The sequence below is a fragment of the Sturnira hondurensis genome, unplaced genomic scaffold (assembly GCF_014824575.4).
Source record: "Sturnira hondurensis isolate 20B ecotype Veracruz unplaced genomic scaffold, ASM1482457v3 Scaffold0018399, whole genome shotgun sequence".
NCBI classification, from domain to species: domain Eukaryota; kingdom Metazoa; phylum Chordata; class Mammalia; order Chiroptera; family Phyllostomidae; genus Sturnira; species Sturnira hondurensis.
This window is the reverse complement of record NW_028091030.1, coordinates 534,976-554,579: the sequence shown is the minus strand read 5'-3', so window position 1 is coordinate 554,579 and position 19,604 is coordinate 534,976. Positions and strand designations below refer to the sequence as shown.

Genomic DNA, 19,604 nt, shown 5'->3' with positions numbered 1-19,604 from the left:
CCAGTAACTAATGGCTGTTGGTGTATAAATTCCAAGCATCCTGAGACCCCGCAGGTGAAATAACTCCAGAACCTGAATTCTACAGAGCCCCACAGCTGTGCGGTGGGACTGAACTCCAACGGGCCACAGTGCTTGATAATGGCCCCTTACTGGCTGGGTTCCCTTCCCCATCTCCCTCCCTACGTCTCCCTCCCCTGTGTCGAGCTTGAAACTCTTCCAATCATAGCACAGTGGAAATGACACTTCGCTACCACTAATTTCACGAGATCTGTACTATCATACCTAACCATAGCTTCTGTGCATGTTAAAAATAAAGTTGAAACTTAATTCAGAAACCCACCCTACATTAACGAAGTTGTAAAAAAAACAAAAAGAGCTGTTTTAGAAACAGGCTACACTTGACATATTAGAGAATCACATCAAAAGAGACTTAGGTGTTGATGACGACAAAGTTGCCACAGATCCCAAAATAAGCCTCTGAAGCAATTTGAACCTCACACAAAGGATCTGATCAACTCATAGGGCAATTCTATTTCTAGGCTTCTAACTGAGCATGGCAGGGGGAAAGGCCCAATGTCTTGCGTATAACTCTCTGTACTGTCTACGGTGCTTCCAAAGACTATTCAGGGACTCTTACAGCCCTGAAGACAGACAAAGTGAGTATTTTTAGACATATTTGACAGATCAAATAAACAAAAGGGCTGCCCACAGATTCCACAGATAATGAATGTCAGAGGTGGGAAGGTGGGGAGTATGAACTCAGGTCTTCTGATAGTCCACTACACTTCCTGCTTCTCTGCCTGAAAAGGAAGTGGCAAACATTCACCAAACTAAGCACAAAGTGCTACAAAGGCTATACTCACACCATTCAAAATAATGTTCCCCCTTTCCTGAAATAGTACACACCAAGGCTCCAAACTTTTCTGCAGACCACACAATACAGCATACAATTTATGTCTACTGTAAATGATGGCTGAACCAAAGGCCTCTGGTAAGAAACTTAGACCGTTAGGCTCAGCCTGGTGCTAGTCAATGGTAAGATTGCCCGACATCCGCACAGAACCTGTCACAAATCGACCTCAGTATTTCCCTCCCCAAGCCTGCTCCTTCTCTTTGTGTGTTTCCCACTTCAGCGACCAGGGCCGGCACCTACCCGGACCTCACAGTCCTTGACTATGTGACTCCATCACTCCCACAACCTCCTTATGATGAGGACCTAGGACTTCCACCTCCTATCTCTCTCGCCTGACTGCCTCGCTTGGTCCTACCCCGTTACCTCACCTAGGCCACCGTCACTGCCTGGCTGCCCACCGCCACAGGTCTCCTGGGTTGCTCCCTCCACACCCACTCCCCAAATGCCAGAGTAAACTGTCCAAACTACAATCTTTATCACGACATCCACCACTTAAAAATCTTCCCATGACTTTGCACCGCCCTTAGAACAAGCAAAACTTTCACCAGAGCCTCAAAGTCCTTTGTGGCTGGGCCTCTGCCCCCTTCTCCGCCTGCTCTTACCTCTGTTCTCGTTCCCCCAAGGACTTAGTCCAAAGTTCCTGACTGTTCTCACTTGCCTCAAGGCCTTGACTGAAAATGTTCCCTCCTGCCCTCCAAGACCCCTTGCCTACCCATCTCTAATTCATCGAAGCAGCTTGCAGAGTGGTTAACAGGAGTTCCAGTTCCAGATGTTCCTCCATTTACTAGTATGCGAATTTGGGCAAATCGCCTTCATTCAGCAAAACGGGGATATCAATAGGACCTCCCCTATTGGATTATGTGAGGAGTAAATGAATTTATTCAGGTAATTAGAAAAGTATCTGGTACTTGGTAACCATTTTAATGAACACTGTATCATATTACCAGTATGAACATCATCATCTTCTTGCATTCAGTTCTTTTTTCCCACACCTTGGATTAAATGTTACTTCTTTCAGATAACCTACTCTAAGCCCCTGGACTAAGTTAGTACCCCCACAGCTGGTGCCTATTTCACATTTTGGAGCTGCTTATGTAATGACCTGTGTCCTCTGCTGGATCAAGGGAGGAAGAGACCATGGCTTTCTCACTCAGCACCACATTCACACACTCAGCACTGTATTGGGAACACAGCACATCCTAAATATTTCCTGCTGAATGCAGGAATGACCCAACTCACTGTTTAATCACTACAAAGACCATTGAGATGGCCAACTAAAATCTAAATTCCTCCCTAGCTGGTGTGGCTCAGTGGATTGAGCACTGGCCTGTGGACCAAAGAGTCACCAGTTCGATTCCCAGTCAGGGCACATGCCTGGGTTGCAGGCCTGGTCCCTGGTAGGGGACACGTGAGAGGCAACCACACACTGATGTTTCCCTCCCTCTCTTTCTCCCTCCCTTTCCCTCTCTCTAAAAGTAAGCAAATAAAACCTTTTTAAAAAAATCCAAATTCCCTCTGGTTAAACTTAAGCCCATGTCCTTCTTCCTCATCATTTGGAGGACTTGGAAAAAACTTAAGAAAAAAACTAATTAGAACATCCTCTTTTCAGTCTCTTGGCCCTTTAAGAATCCTTGTCAGTAAGTATCACATTAATTTTACAGTAAAGATTTTTTAATCTATCTGTAAACAAAACAGACTTAAAACTTTCTTCTCTCAGAGTGTAAAAACCAATGAACTCGAGTCTTAGCTATGCTTCTATGGCCATAGTTAAACCCAAAGCCAGTTAAAACTCCTGCTCTCTACCACACCATTCTTATCCACTCCCCCACCCCCATGCCCAGTCTCCAGTTAGTAAAGCCTGGGAGATGCTGGAAGTGGCACTTGGGGTTCTCGGTGCATAGAAACATGGTCAAGTTCAAGTTTTCGTCCATCCCCCCCCCCGCCAATCTATTTCAAATGCACAAACACAGAATCAGCCTAAAATGGAATGTCTATGTCACTGACAACGTTATAAGTAAATACTTAATACAGATATCATTGGAAGTTTTTATACTATTATAAACCAAGCTCTGGTGCAGAGAATAGATATTCAGCTGAAAAGCCTGCAATGTGGAGCCCACTGACTTCTCCTTCAGCCAGCCTGTCGGTAGTGAGGTGTTTCCCAGAATGCATTGTATTAACAGTTACCTTATGTGTTAAAAATACGCTTTCTCGTGTTCTTTTATTAGCAACTTTAACTTAATAGGTCTGTAGTGAAGCCCTAGACTTATATTTTTAACAAGCACGCCCAGTTGATTCTTATGATCCATCTGAGTTCGGATATTGCCAAGACGCAATTAGACCTTTCACTTTCAGACAACATTTGAGGAACTCTCCAATTTATAAGCTCTTGTCCAAGTATTCCAAGCTGCCCCCAAATCATCCTTACTGGATACGTTGGCAGAAAATTGGAAAGAACATGGAGCCCAAAGCTGGGAAACCTAGATTCCATTTCTTCGGCCATTTCCTAGCCGTGTAACTTTATTCCAGTCACTGGTCCTGGTTTGTTATGTGGAAATAACAAAATCAACCCTAACCTGCTTCGTCAGGTTGTTGCAACGATCCTTTGAGGATACTTGCAAAACCACTTTCTCAATTAAGCTGTCATCGTTCCAGTAAAATTTCATTAATTCAGTCTGCTCTAATTCAGAACGTGTGAACATTATTGTCTAACCTGCTGTGGGGTGGTTTTTTTTCACACTATCTAGAAAGAGATCATCACCGCCTTGCACGTGACAGGCAATGATGGGTATCAGAACACACAGATAAGCAGCAGTTTCCTGTTCCACAGCAAATTAGACTGAATGGGCAGGATCCGGGAAGCTTGTTTACTGTATTAGCTGTGTATGTGCCCAAGACTGGAGTTTCGGCTATTGTTACAGCCCGTGTGGCAAAATTTCTACTGGAAATTAACTTGGTGGTGGGTCGTTACTGACAGTCATTACAGTAAAACCAATCTGGAGAACGAGTTTTCTACACACCAGGAATGTGAAGGGAACGTTAAAGCTGGCAACTAAGCTACTAAAAAATACTGTCCTTTCCTGGCCTCCTGAAGAAGCGTACACTAGTACACTAAAAAAATATAGTATCTCCTTGGTAATTCAGTGTCATTAACATAATCAGTAGTGTGGGGTACAGACAAGGCTGAAACTACCAGTAAGAGACATGGAATAACCCACTCACTCGCAGCACTACCTTCAGTGTAAGGGTTCCCATCTTATGCCATGTAGGAACGTACCAGCGGCATAATGGTACCCTCAGGGGCTACAGAGGTACGTGTCATTCTTCAAGATTTCGGGCCCTTGTACAAAGAGGGCTGCTTTTGCCCCATACTAGTTGCAGGAATGTGTCTAGTTGCAGGAATGATGAAGTCTAGTTTTGCCAGCAGCCCCATTGTTGCCACAGATCAGCTTTCCGCTTTGAATTCACCCCCGATGAACCTCTCCTACTCTGCTGTCAGAGCGTCCTGCTCATCACTCCCAATGCACTGCTTTTAAACCCTCCACCACAGATGCATCCACCATCCCCTGCCTTTTGCCAGTGGCCTGTGTTGTCTAGCCACTCTAACAGGATGCATGACCTTGGGCAAGTCATCACCTCCTCCAGCACACTTCCCCAACAGGTCACCTGAGGAGGTCCCCAACAGCCCTCCCAGTTTTGTTTGCCTATCATTATTCTCTTCTGCTTCCTAATCACTTGTAGATGTCCTCATTTCTCACAAAGTGGGTGACTAAACTTTTGTAAAGATTGTCAACACATATTCATTTTTGTCCATGAAGCAATTAAACTATATACTCATTGCTCTATGGTTAACTCTCTAGCACTTGTTAAATATATACATTTACCTTTCAGTGCCTTTGCTACCAAAGAGACCTTCCAGGGGCTCTGGGTCAATGCCTCCAACAATTCAGAAAAGTCTAAAGGTTCTAAAAGGCTTGGGTTCATTTAATCAGGCCTTCTAAATCAAAAAACTACATTTTGATCAACATATCCTAGAATTAAATTTTCTACTAATTCATCGCAGCCTTACCAATTAATTAGCAAGGTTTTACTGAAACTTTAAATTGGAAAAGTCTTTTTTACAAAATGAAAATCTATCTGCAACACTTTTGTAACGATCTGGAGATGAATAATTAATATAGTATCAAAACTCTATTAATATTGAAATGTGGCGGAGTACTTGGTTTCCTGTAACAATTTCCTAAACCTCAGGTGGGAAAAGGTTAGCCTTTCACCAGTGCTACTCAAGGACATCTTTTTTATCTCATGGCATTTCACACGTTCAAACCTGTTATCCCAGCACTGGTGTAGTTATTTTGTAATCAGTCTTTATCTAACCAGCCTTAGTTTCATTCCAATCTAGCTTTTTCGGTGTTTCATTTGAAGTTTTCAAACAATGAGGAAAAAGGTGTACAGATTACTTTGCCACACAAAACCAAAGCAAAACATCCCACTCCCAAGTGAATCTCAAGGAGAAAAATATTCATACACTAAGTATTATTTATTGTGCACTCTCAAGAGGCTTGCTGTTTAGAACAAAGAGGTTAATACAGGCATACACATGTACGCATATGCATTGTGACACACACACGGAGCAAGGACTAAAATAGTAAAGTGTGGAAAAGCCCACAAGAAAGAACAAAACAAGTACTATCAAAGTTCCAAGAGTGCATGATCGCTTGCTTCCATCTGTACAGCTGCAAGGACAAATTCAAAAGCTGGACTCTGGGAGTTGGTAGAACTTCACAAACAGAGAGCGAGGAATAGTGTGCGTTGCAAGATAACGCACCCCAGGCAGAGTGAAATAAACGGTCAACAAGCACTGGAACTCCTGATTGTCTCTGCACAAGCAAAAACATGTGGAACTGGAAAGAAGTGGGAAAGTTACAGGCAGGTCTGGGACACAAAAAGTCATTCAGCAACAATGCACCCAGAGAAGGATGCATAAAGGGCCACATTAAGAAATAAGACCAGCAATAAGCACAAGAACATGATCAAAGGGGCCAAGGAGCTTGATACTTGCAGACATGAGGAAACTCTGGAGTTTCTGTGTAAAGTGTAAGAGGTAATTTAATCGCAGATTTCTTTTTTCAGAAGACGAGGCCTGCACTGGAGTGTGGATTTGGTAGGGCAGTGCTTTATCAGGCTGACTTAGAGAAAGATGTGGATGGGCGAGAGACTGCGATGATAGATTCAGTAAGCTATGGCAACATCCTGTCTAGATACGGAGAGAAAAGCAAGATTCTAACACAGAGCAAACTGGCCAGTTGCTGAATTTGGCACACGGGCGTAATTTATTTGGCTCAAAGAGCAAACTTGAGAAATGTGCATCAACCTTAAAAAATTAAGAAACTTTCCACACTGGGGCCCAGGTTACGGAAGGGCAAAAACTAGGAAAGGGGTGGCCATACTGAGTCAGCCACAACTGATCAGGCCGGTGGTGTTTAGACATGCATCTACACCCGACCCAGACGTCCTGATGCAGAGGCTGGGTGGCAAAAATAAGAAAGTCCGAAACCAGGTGGGGAGAATAGAAAAGATGAGTTTCAGACACGCTAGGATTGAGATCTTGAGTAACCATCCAAAAGGGAACGGACAATAAGTTAATAAAAATTTTGAGAAAAAGCTTGGGAAAGAGAAGATGGATATACATAGAAATAAGAACCATCACCAGAAATAAAAGTGATAGCAAATATAACAACAATGTTATCTGACAGCATTTATGTACCATTTACTACTTTAAATGCCACATGCTGAGAACAGTATCGGGCATCTCACACCCACGAACTTGTTTAATGATTTCTTTAAGCCTATCATTATCCCAATCTGACAGGTGAGAAAACCGAGGGACACCGAAGTTAAGGTGACGTTGCTTGTAACTGGCAGACTTGGGACTCAAGAGCAAGGAGTCTAGTTCCATCGTCTGCACTGTGAGGATTTCCTCCTGAGGTCATGGTCTGTATTTTGTTTTTAGACTAAATAATTTCACTTTTAGAGGTGGGGAGACTGCTCATACTTCTTAAATTTATAACCAATAACTTAAGAGAATGTAGAAAGAGAAGATAATTCCCCCCCCAATACATTATCCCTTAATCTCCGAAACACTGGAATACCTCACTCAACAGGTATTTTCATTCATTCAACAACTAAGTGTTCCCACTACGTGCAGGCACTGTTCTGGGTGCTTCTGATCATGAACAACAACAACAAACCAGATCTTTGTCTTCATGAGCTTCCATTCCAATGGGGAGACAAATGAGAAACAGCATAAATGAGCGAGGTGTACATGCAGTATGGGAGACAGTGACAAGTGCTTGACAAAAGGACAAGCAGAACAAGGGAATGGAGATCAGAAGTGGGGTGCCGGAGTGAGGGTTGTGAGTTTGAAGGTAGTAGGTATCAGTGAGAAGGTGATATGGGAGCAAAGACTGGAATAAAAAGAGTGAACCACATGGTTATGTGGGGGAAGAACATTCAGGGAGAGAGAGAATAACCAAAAGCCCCAAGGCGGCCCATGCCAAGGATGTTCAAGGAAGTGAGTTCAAGCAAGAAGGGAGCACGCTAGGGGAGTGAGAGAAGGAAGTGGGCAGAGCTGAGGCGAGAGGTTAAAGAAGGCAGCAGGCAGGCGGCTGAAAGCCTTGTGGACCACAGGAAGAATTCTGGATTTTAATCTCAACAGAACAAGAAGCCATCAGAGGGATCGGGCAGAGCCTCACGTGTTCTGACTTGAGCTTTTCAAGGATCGCTCTGGCTACTGCGTCAGAATCGATGGGGGGCGGGGCAGGGGGGCATGGTGGAATCAGAGAACAGGAGGCCTTTGTCATTTAGAGACAAGAGATTTCAGTGGCTTACCCCAGAGTCACAGAAGGGACTGGATTCTGGATATTTTCAAGTAAGAATCAAAGACCACACGAAGGTTTTTATAAACGTAATAGAAAAGCTGCATGTAACCAAATTTTCCTAAGTCCATAAAATCTTAGGTTCACCAGGGGGAACCATATTTCAAGGAACCACCTAGTAAATCTTCTCACAAAGCAAGGAATTGTCCTGCAGTAAGAGTAATCGCCTCCTACCTGATCTATTCACAACTTCAGGTTTACAGCAGTGTGTCTGCTGAGTAAGCACCGTTATTTCTTGGTTCCAGCCATCCCTTTTCATCAAATACGAGTAATCTGTACCAATAAAAGATGTTCTCCAGTAAGTTACTTGCTATCCATAAAAAACACTGAGGACTACACTAGAACCTCATTTGCATCTCATTTCATTGTCATAATCATCCTGAAAAGAATAAGCTCCATTTACTAGCCCAAGGGAGTTGTAACGATCTCTGCCCAAGGTCAAACTGGCAACTGGCAAAGCTCTCACCCTTGCTACGCCGACTCCAAAGCAGGCCTTTCGTTAGCACAACAGTTCCCTGACGCAATACTCTTGAGAGGCAGAAACTTAAAAATTAAACCCCCCTCCCTTCCCCCGACTGACTAGATCATTTAAATAGGAATAACTTCACTTAATGGTGGTAAAGATAACTCTTCGGAAACTAGATCTTCTCCTGGAATTGGCAGTAGAGAGAGGACAAAAGCTTTGTTCCACTAGACAAAGTCCATAGACAAGACAAAGCATTCCCTCCGACTGGGATTCGCGGCAGCCTTCTCAACTCTCACACCAGGGACCTTTAGGAAGCAATCGCCCAGTTTCAGGGTTCATTCAACTACCCTTTCACCCAGTCCCTGATAAGACCAGAACTCCCCACGCCACAGTGGTTAGATTTTTCCCTCCAGGGGGAAATGGTCTCTGAAAGATGATATGATCAGGCAGTGCACAAAAATGGCTCCCTTACTACAAAGTAAGTATAAATGCATTTTTTTTAAAGGCAATTTTAACTGAGATTATCTGAATGACTTGCAATGGTCTGTCTGTGTGGCAAGGCAACAACTTCAGGAGGATCACAAAAGCAATGAATTTGGCTTAAAGTTGCAACTTGACATCACCCTTCTGCTTAAAATCCCCTCAATTGTCTCCCATGTTCTTAGAATGCACTAAACAGCCCTGCTCGCTGGCGCCCCCTCCCCCACCCCATCGAGCACCGGGCCCCTCCCTTCTGGGCCCTAGTCACTGCCTGGTTTATGAGGCCTCAGGAGCCTAGCACATGCTGTTCCCTCCACTCCCTCGGCTCCTCCTACTTACCTCCAGCCGTACAACCAACCACGGCTTCTTTCCACCACTTAACACAGCACAGTTTGTCCATTTGACTGGTCTGCCATCCTGCTGATTCTATTTTAAGGTCCATGGTCAGCACTCAACAGCACTTTTGGTGGTGGATGGACAAATGAATAGTGTTACATCACACTCGCCACCAAGCACAGTGTAAAGGCTTTTCACACCCTGCCTCCCAGACTGAAGTTCAATCCACCCCAGAAGACAAAAATACAAACTGCTGTTTTTATTTTCACCCAAGGTGAGAAGAGAAATGAAATAAAGGATCTGCTATGCTGTAGACTGAATTCATTTGCTCTATACAAAATGTACATGTTAAACTCTTCACCCGCACGTGATGGATTTAGAAGGTGAGGCCTCTGGCAGGTGATTAGGTCATTAGGGTGAAACCCAAATGAATGGGATTAGTGCCTTTATAAAAGAGACACCAGAGAGTTCTCTGTCCCCTTCTGTCATGTGAGGACACAGAGAGAAGACAGCTGTCTATAAACCAAGAAGTAGTTCCTCACCAGACACTAAATGTGCCAGGGCTTCCCAGCCTCCAGAACTACAAGAAATAAATGTTTGTTGCCTAGGCCATCAAGTCTATAGCATTTTTGTTACAGCAGCCCAAACAAATTAACATACACTGTTAACATTTTTTTGCCCTTGCTAGTGTAGCTCAGTTGGTTGGAGTGTCATATCATATACCAAAAGGCTGCAGGTTCAATTCCTGGTCAGGGCACATTCCTAGGTTGCAGTCAGGGCATGTACGGGAAGCAACCAGTCAACGTTCTTCTCTCTCACACTGATGTTTCTCTCTCTCTCTCTCTCTCTCAAAAAAAAAAAAAAAAAGAATAGAAAAAGAAAAAGAAAAATAATTTAACTTATATATAAATGGCATTTAATGGCACTGGAACTGAACTATTCAAATCCACTCACCCAGGAATTTTGAACTTATAAACCTCATTATCTACATCTTTCAAGAATTTTTTCCCGAAACCAAAAGAAACATATTATTTTCAATTCCACCAGCCAAAACAAACAAAAAATTAGTTTTGAAACCCAACACTCTCTGTCGCAGCAGCAATGATAATCTGTTTTCCGAAGACACAGTCACCCAGCTGCTTATTTTTCCTTACTAAGTCTTGTCAATTAGCTCAAGTTACTAGTGTGTAATGCTACTAAGACTAATAAGGCTAATAATAATATATAGCTTTATCATTTATAATACATTATATATACATATATATATGATAAATATATTATTGACCTTGAGAAAGAAGGTACAAGAAGAGCTCCTGGTGGCTAACTGGGCTCAAACTTACAAACAGAGCAGCCTCATTCAAGCTGCACTTTAAAGAGAAGGCTACACTAAACTGCCTGACACCTGAACTGAAATGCCTGCCTGCACTGTTTCTGCCATGGGAGCAGACCCTCTTAAAGGAGTTCCTATATCTTATTTCAACCAATAGGAGTGAGACTTTCCCAGTCCAATCAGAGCTGCGCAGCTATGCCACTATTAGCATTTCCACCAACCAATCAGAGCAACTCCACTTCAACCAATCAGGACAGTGCTTTCCGGGCCAATCAAACTGTGAAGATTTAGAGGCCCCATTTGCATAAGGATGGACCAATCAGGAACCAATTGTGGGGATTTCTCTCTTTGTAAGTCAGCTAGATCACCTCTGGCTTATGGAGCATACGTTTTCTTCCCTCCGAAGACTGAAGATTGCATTTGTTCCCAACTGAAGACAACTCACCCCAGCAGAGAGGAGCAGACAGGAGTAGAGCTGTCTAGCAGAAGAGTGGTCTCACCAGGGCTGTCTCCCTACAGGGCCACGTCACAGCCGTGCTGCTCCCATACTTGAGCTGTTTGCCCTCAATAGTTTCCTTCCCCACTGCAGCCCAAATAGGGCTTTCCGTTGGCATTGAGTTGGTACCAACGATGATTGGTTGACAATATAAATCTATAAAGTAATAAACTATTAAGCATTTATGTGGCAGGCACTGTACTGTTTCACAACAATCCTATGAAACAGGCACCCATGTTACACCCATCTTGCAGAGGAGGAAAGTGAGACTTAGAGATGTTTACTACCTGACTCAATATTAAACAGCTAGTAAGTAGAGGAGCTAGAACACAAGCCTAGGTTTGAGTATCCAAGTCCTCAGGTTGGACCTCTAAATAGAAGACTTAATATTACACAGAAAAGGAAAACAGAAATGGGTCTGGGGGCAAGAGACAAAGGGAATGGGGGGGGCTGTATGCGGGAGACACACTAGTTCAGAGTACAGAGGCTGGATTTCCAATTCCCGGACACCTCCGTCTTCGGTTTTGCCTCCAAGTGAGATGAAGACACGTGTTGGGTCTGATTCCACAGCTGTATCTGCTGTTTCTTGCCACGTTCTGACACTAGTGCTTGAAGGCTGCCCTGCTGACTCCAATCCGGAGAGCTGGTTTCATTTAGGCCCATGGACTCTCTTTTCAGAAAGAAAGTACAGAATGATAAATACCTTTCAGAATTATGACTAAGTCCATTTGTTTTTCTGCCCTCCTTCACCCATCTGGCTTTTTGGGGAAAAAATTTAAAAACACAAAGCACAGCACTACCGTGATCAATAACGGCTCACCAGCAAGAACAGGTCCACTAGGTGTTCCTGAATGTCAACACGGAATGCCATACGTTTACCAAGCTGGACCTCCAGAGAGTCACTAAATCCACTTGAGAATGCCAGAGATAAACAGAAAACAACATTCAAGGTCAGGTCCAGCCATAATGATGACAGTCAAACCTTTGCTTTCCTGAGCACCTGAGTACCATCCCAATGTTTTCTCAGGCGGCAACAAGATTCACGGTTGCAAAGCTGAAGAAAACTCTGACCTACTTGATTCTAGATCATGTTAGCTATTTTGCAGTGCTTCCAGGAACACCAAGTATGTGCAAAGTTGAAAGTGTGCCTTCAATCAAAGAGCAGTCAAGTTCCTAGGATGTAAAGAAATCCACCAAGTACCATGAAATAAATCTGTAAGCTAATCACCAGCACACCAGCTAATCATCCTCACTAGCATGAGGATGTTGCAGAACGGACAACTTGGTTTCAAATACTGGTTCTGTAACTCACTAGCCACGAAACTGCAGACAAGGGATATCATTAACCTAAGTTTCCATTTCCTCCTCTGGACACTGAGGATAATGCAGCATAGCTCAAAGGGACAGCAAAGATAATCCGTGTGTTCGAGCCTCATCTGGAGCACCAGTACACTCAATGATGAAACACCGAAAACTTTACCTTTAATAAGATCAGGAACAAGGCGAGTAGGCCCACTCTCACCACTGTTACTCGATTTAATACTGGTCCTATCCAGAGTAATCAAGCAAAAGAAAGAAATAAAATGCATCCAAGTTGGAATGAAGAAGGAAAATTGTCACTTTTTGTACATGACACGATTCTTTAAATAGAAAACCCTAAACACTCCACCAAAAAACTATTAGAAACAATAAATGCAGTAAAGTTGCAGAATACAAAAATCAATGTATAAAATCTATTGTGTTCCTATATGCTAACAATGAAATCTCAGGAAAAGAAATTTTAAAAAAAGCATTTCCTTTTGCAATTATAACAAAAATAAAACACCTAGAAATGAAGTTAAATAACAAAGGATATAAAGGACCTATACACTGAAAACTATGAGACATTATCAAAGAAACTAAAGAAGACTCTAAGAAATGGAAAACTATTCCATGTTCATGCATTAGAAGAATCAACATAGTTAAATGGCCATATTACCCAAAACAAGATACAGATTTAATTCAATCCACATTAAAATAGCCATGGCATTTTTTTTTAAAAAAGAACAACAAAAAGTCATCAGATTTGTATGGAACCTCAAAAGACCCCAAATATTTAAATCAATCCAGAGAAAAAAGAGCTAAGCCAGAGGCATCACATTCTCTGGCTTCCAATTATACTACAAAGCAACAAAAATGAAAACAGCATGGTACTGGAAGAAAAACAGACACACAGACCAATGGAACAGCATTGAGAGTCCAGAAAATAAACCCACTTGTACATGGGCAAATAATTTTTGACAAAAGAGCCTAAAACATAAAATGGAGAAAAGAAAACCTCTTCAATAAATGGTGCTGAGCAAATTGGGAAGCTACATGCAAAATATTTATAAGACTGCTATTTGGGGACATGTATAAAGGACTCATGGACAAAGACAACAGGGGTGGGAGGAGGATTAAATGTAAGAGGTGGGAGGTGAGTGGGGCAGGGGAGAGAAATGGGGAAAAATGGGGGCAACTGTAATTGAACAATAGTAAAATTTTTTTTAAAGAACTGCTATTTGTCACCAAACACAAAAATTAACAGAAAACAGATTAAAGACCTAAATATTAAAACTTGAAACAATAAAATACATAGAAAAAATAGGTATTAGACTTATGAACCTTGGTCTCAGAGAAAATTTTATGAATTTGACCTCAAAGGCAAGGGAAATAAAAGCAAAAAATAAACAACAGGACTGTAAGAAACCAAAAAGCTTCTGCACAGCAAAAGAATCATCAACCAGAAAAAAAAGCAACCAACAGAATGAGAGATGTTTGCAAACAACACCTCCAATACAATGTTAATGTACAAATACATAAGGAACTCAGACAACTCAACAACATTAAAACAATCCCATTCAAAAATGGGCAGAGGACCTGAACAGACACTTCTCCCAAGAAGACATTCAAACGACCACCAGATTTATGAAAAGATGATCAACTTCACTAATTAGTAGGAAAATGCAAACGAAAACCACAATGAGATACCACCTCAAACCTGTCAGAATGGCTATTACCAAGAAGACAAGAAATAACAAGTGTTGGAGAGTTTGTGGCGAAAAAGGAACCCTTATATACTACTGTTGGGAATGTAAATTGGTACAGTCACTATGGAAAACAGTATGAATGTTTCTCAAAAAACTAAAAATAGAGTTACCATACGAACTAGCAATCCCTCTTCTGGGTATCTACCTGAAAATTTTGAAAACAGCCATAAAGATATATGTACTCCTGTGTTCTTTGCAGCATTACTCACGGTGGCCAAGATATGGAAACCACCCGAGCGTTCTTCGATGGACAACTGGATAAAGGAAAAGCGTGGCACATAGGCACGATGGACTACTACTCAGCCACAAGACAGGATGAAATAGTGCCATTGCAACAACGTGAATGGACCTTGAGGATATCATGCTAAGTGAAATAAGTCAGATGGAAAAAGTCAAGACCTATATGATTTCACTCATATGTGGGATATAAAACGGAAAGCAACAAACACACAAACAAGACAAATAAAACAAAAATTCATAGACACAGACAGCAGCATGGTGGTCACCAGAAGTAAGGGAGAAGGTAAAGGAGGGGAAGGGGAATCAAATACATGGTGACAAAAGGAGACTCGACTTCGGGTGGGGAACACACAAGCAATATAGAGATGATGTACCACAGAACACAGTGGTACACGTAAAACTTATTGTAACGCGGTATTAACCAGTTATTCCAATAAACTTAATACAAAATGTTTAAAGAATCTACATCAAATGCCTAGAACACTTCGAGCATCCAATAAATGGTAGTTACTAATATTTTTCATTGTGCCAATTTAAATAATTACCATGTCATACATAACACCTTGAATCATGTGATACCTCAAGGCCTAGTTAAAGAAAGGAACCTACCACCCACCGTGCCTGGTTACTCGAGTAGCCTTCCAACATTTGAGATAACAATCCTGTGCAGTTACCCAATGTAGAAAAATTACATAGCACATACGATTTTAAGAATTCTTCCATTGTTAGGACTTAGCTAAGCACAGCCAGTTTTGATGAATGGCAGTCTTACAGGAGAACCCCATTAGCCCACGCCCCTGTTAGGTCCCCAGTGTCCCTGAATTGGGAGCACCTGGGAATACTACAGGAGTAAATGAGTTCCATCAGCATCAGAACTGCGAAATCTCAGGGATCTGCTAATGCAGATGGACAGAGGACAGAACGCACAAGTGAGGGCCCTTTGCAAAATCTAAACTCCCTCCACAGAATGTAACATTATTCAGCAACAAAAATATAAACGAAGCACTGAAACCTGCCACAATATGGATGAACCTTGAAAAAGAAACAGTCACAAAAGGGCAAATATTGTATGATTCCATTTATATAAAATATCCAGAACAGGTAAATGTATATAGAAAGTAAATTAGTGATTGACTAGAACCCAAAGGTACTGGGGTCAGGGAGCGACAGCTAATGTGTACAGGGTTTCTTTTGAGGAGGAGGAAAATGTTCCAAAACTAAATTGTAATGAAGACTGCACAACCCTGTGAATACGATATAATCTTGAACTGCAATGCACACTTTAAATGGTTAAAGTGTATGGTATGTATGTGAATTCTACCTCAATAAAGCTATCTTAGAAATCTAACTCAGTCACTGATTAGTGGAGCCTTCATCTTTCCAGCCTGTAGAACTGTCCTCTCTGTTAAAAACGAAAAAGAGCTCTGAGTGCCCGTCTTGGGTTTAAAGCTACAAAATACCTGGACTTTGGAAGTATGCTTACCCTGCCCGTGCACCTATCACCTCCACTTTATTTCAATAATCAACCATTTTAGATGAACTCCAGTGATTGCAAAATATTTATGCAAGGAGACACAAATGCAAAATTTATCTATGCTCAAACTAAATCCTGCAGGTAACATTCTTTATCACCCCGCAGCAATGACCAGTCTCTATGTAGTACAAATGGACCACCTTCCTTAGCCACCTGCTTTGGATACCTGCTGCGGTGACTTTCAAATACCTGAAGCTCCCCTTTCACAGGATCTCTTTGTTCTAAGAAATACGGGAAGAACGGCATCACAATGACAGGCAAGAGTCTTCCTTACTAAGTCGGCTAACCCCGTCTGCTAACCCCGTCTGCTAGGGACCTAATGAAATCCGCGTTATTCATCCGAGTGGGACTGTTCCTGGAGCAAAGTAGCGAAGACATGATCGCCCTCTTGTTTAGGAGATGAAGAAGATACACGAAGAGGATCGGCCCCGTGATGGATGATGATCTTAAAAACCTGACTAAAGAATCGGTAGTCTGGAATGTTTGACTGATCGCAAGTCAAACCTGTATTTCAGGGTTTCCACAAGCATTTGTTTTTAAGTTTAGAAGAGCTTATATCTGATTAATGTGCCAGTTACTGTGGGAAAAAACAAAAAGAAAAAAATGTGGACCTACAGCTCCTGCCTCTCATTCCAAAAATCTGAGGAGAAGTTAAAGATAGTCACGTGAAGAGACTTAAGAATAACAAAAATAAAAAATACACTATCAAATCAACACATATTACTAGGTAATACTTAAAATATTTTTCATTGGTTATGGAGAGAAAGATGTTAAGTGAACATTAGTACTACAAAGTAGGCAATGCCTCGCTAATACTGCCTGCTACTTGCTTTTACTCAAAAAAAGGTGCACAGGTCTCAGTAAGCAATTCTATAGGGAAGAAGACTTACTAAGACTCTTTATATGTAAAAACTAGGCCCTGGTTGGTGTGGCCCAGGGAATTAAGCACCAGCCTGAGAATCAAAAGGTCACAGGTTCAATTCCTGGTCAGGGTACATGCCTAGATTGCGGTCAGGTCCCCAGCTGGGGGCATTCAGGAGGCAACTGATAGATGTTTCTCTCACACACTGATGTTTCTCTCCCTTTCTTTCTCCCTCCCTTTCCCTCTTTCTAAAAGTAAATAAATAAAATCTTTTTGAAAAAAGAAAAACGTTTAAAAATAAAATAAAATTAAATTAAAATTAAAATTAAATAACTCTAAACTCCTAATTTTGGTTGAACAAAGTATCTACCTATTTTTAATTACAATTTAACCCTGTTTATTCAAGTGTCATCTCTGCTGGTGTGTTTTTCAAACTATTAAATTCACCCTTCCAACAGATACAAAGAACCAGTTTGAGATGAACTACCCTTAACATGCTTTGTTTCCCAGAGTCCTTGAATTTGGACAGATAGAGAAAGTATTTTAAGATTTAGGCCACCACATGTAAGTAATGTTACAAATAACTTGATCATTTCTTCTCCTTAAGTCCTCAAAAAAGAGAGATTTTCCAACCATCCAGGGTAAACTCAGCAATATTTCACTTTTTGATACTATGATCCTCTCTGCTATATTCCAGTGTTCTAGTTCAAATTTTACTTCTAAATATTTTAAATATTTCCCTTAATTTGTCAAAAATCCTTCCTCTGGGACCAAATATTTTCAATACAAATATCACTTACGAAATGACAATGATGCATCTCTTGACTTTTACTATGGACTGATATAGATGACTTAATTAGTCCATTTGATGACTTATTAGCCAATCAACTCTAGATATTTTTAAAAAGCTACTAACATTAGTCTATGTTTACAAATTACAAAACACCATCGGATTGCTGAAACAGTGGAGTCTGGTATAAGTGTTTCAAAAGTCCACAATCAGATTTCCCAAACCTCACAACCAGTAACTTGGGCAAGCCAATTGTGAACTTACAATACTGACTAAATGAAGTTGTGCACTTCACTGCTTTTTCAAGACTATTAAAAAATAGCAAGCGATTTTTAAAAGTGAGTAGTGTAATGTTCATTGCTGCTTCACAGAGTAGACAGACCTCTTCTTACATACCCATTCCTACTTGAGATGTTTTCATCATGTCCCTATCCCAAAAGTCTATTTAAATGTTTTCGAATAAATAAAGAATATGGAGTCACATTATTTGTGCATCTTACTTGAGCCTAGTCTGAAAAATATCCTAAACACCTCAGAACTCAGGGGAAAGAGAAAAAAAAAAAGCTTGAAGTGAATATTCAATTATAAAATGGCAGAATAAGTAATAACATCAGAGAACGACCACAGCATATCACCTGGCTAAATGAATAAATAAATAAATAAATAAATAAAATCTAAAGGAAACAAAAAATAAAGGAAAGGAAAGAAAAAAGCAAGCGCGAAACTTGCCCGCAGGTAATTTTTTCAACTTCTCCAATCCGACTTTTCTCTTCCATTTTTAAAATCCTCTGCCTGGATGGAACTGTTTAGCTAACTTTTTGTGGGAATACTTTTTCCTCCAAGTGTCTATCTGCAAAAAGTATTTCTGATTTCTAAGGAACAGTTAGCGTTTTGCAGAAGCAATACATCTTACTACTTTTTAGACTCCAGAACAGTTTTAGCGAGGATTTTTTAAATGTAAATTACATGAAATTGGCCAAATCCAAGAAACTGGTTCGTTCCAAGGTGCAGAAAGACTTCGTAAATTCCATGTCCTCTTCCTCCAGCCCCCAACCCCGCAAAGTCAACAGAATCCTTCTGCAACCTTAACATTGGGCCAATGTTCAAATCTAACGAAAAACTTTAACTTTAAAACATTCAGAAGGGGTGAACCAAGGTGGGTAGAGTGTAACTGAAAAGACGGCAAGGAGACTGACTCTGGGCCCTGAACCGGGAATGTCTTAAATGACTTAAGTCCAAAGTTTAGGTTTCTTCCTTCTTCTACGAAGTGGCACATTAGAGTCGCCGCGTTACGCCAGGAATGTATTTAGCCCTTCGAAACTCTACAAGTCTAGGCTCGCCGCCGAAGGCTCAGGGGCCTGGCGGATACGCGAAAAGCAGGAGTTTCAGGGAAGAGAAGAGGGAAGCTGGGGAAGGCCAAAGCTGGGCCCGGAACTTGTCAGCGCGGACCTGGCAAGGCCGCAAGCCGCGCGAGCCGCTGCAGGAGCGAGGCAGCTGGCGGCGCTGGTCTGACTCACCTGCCCATTCACCGAGCCCCGGTCCGACCCCAGGCTCGTGACTCAAACCCCAGACCTGAAGGGCCGAGAAGAGCGAGTACGCGACGCGCAGGGCCACGTAGGCCACAGTGCTCGCGCCCACCCAGTACAGGAAGCCGGCGGCAGGGAGAGCGCTGTCCATGGCTTTCAACCAGGCCTCACTACCCTCGTGAATGAGAAAAAAAGTAATGAATGAATCCTAGAAGACGCTTCGGCTGTGACGGAGAGGACTGCTCATAGGCGCTGCTCCGTTACTATTTTGCGCAAAACCCGCCCACAGAGCCACAGACGTGCCACCATTGGTGGTCTTTTGTTTTCTCTGCGCGTAGTGCGTCAGTCATTGGCTAACTGCAGTTTCACTGCCACGCCCATAATCCCCTCCCTCACTCGCAGCAGGCCGAGAGTCCGCTCTAGGAAGGCTGATCACCTGCCAATCAAGACTCAGCCCAGCCTAAACGTCACCAGGCCACCCCTATCTCTACAGGAAGCGACACGGCTCACCCCACCAAATAACCAAGGTCTTTCATTGGCTGCAGCGGTCCTCGCGATTGCGAGGACTGCACTCCTATAGGCCAATCAGACCCAGCCTGGTTTGAGCTCGGGTTCGGAGAAGGAA

The 19,604-nt window shown here is 42.1% G+C and overlaps 1 protein-coding gene across 1 annotated transcript in view; it reads right to left on the bottom strand.

Moving 5' to 3' along the window:
* Positions 1-19,235, bottom strand: part of HSD17B12 (hydroxysteroid 17-beta dehydrogenase 12) — a 142,919-nt gene extending 123,684 nt beyond the window's left edge. The window contains exon 1 of the mRNA XM_037069046.1: positions 18,971-19,235. Coding sequence (XP_036924941.1) covers positions 18,971-19,130 — 160 coding nt within the window. The 5' untranslated portion in view covers positions 19,131-19,235. The remainder of the gene's footprint in view (positions 1-18,970) is intronic.
* Positions 19,236-19,604: the final 369 nt, after the last annotated feature.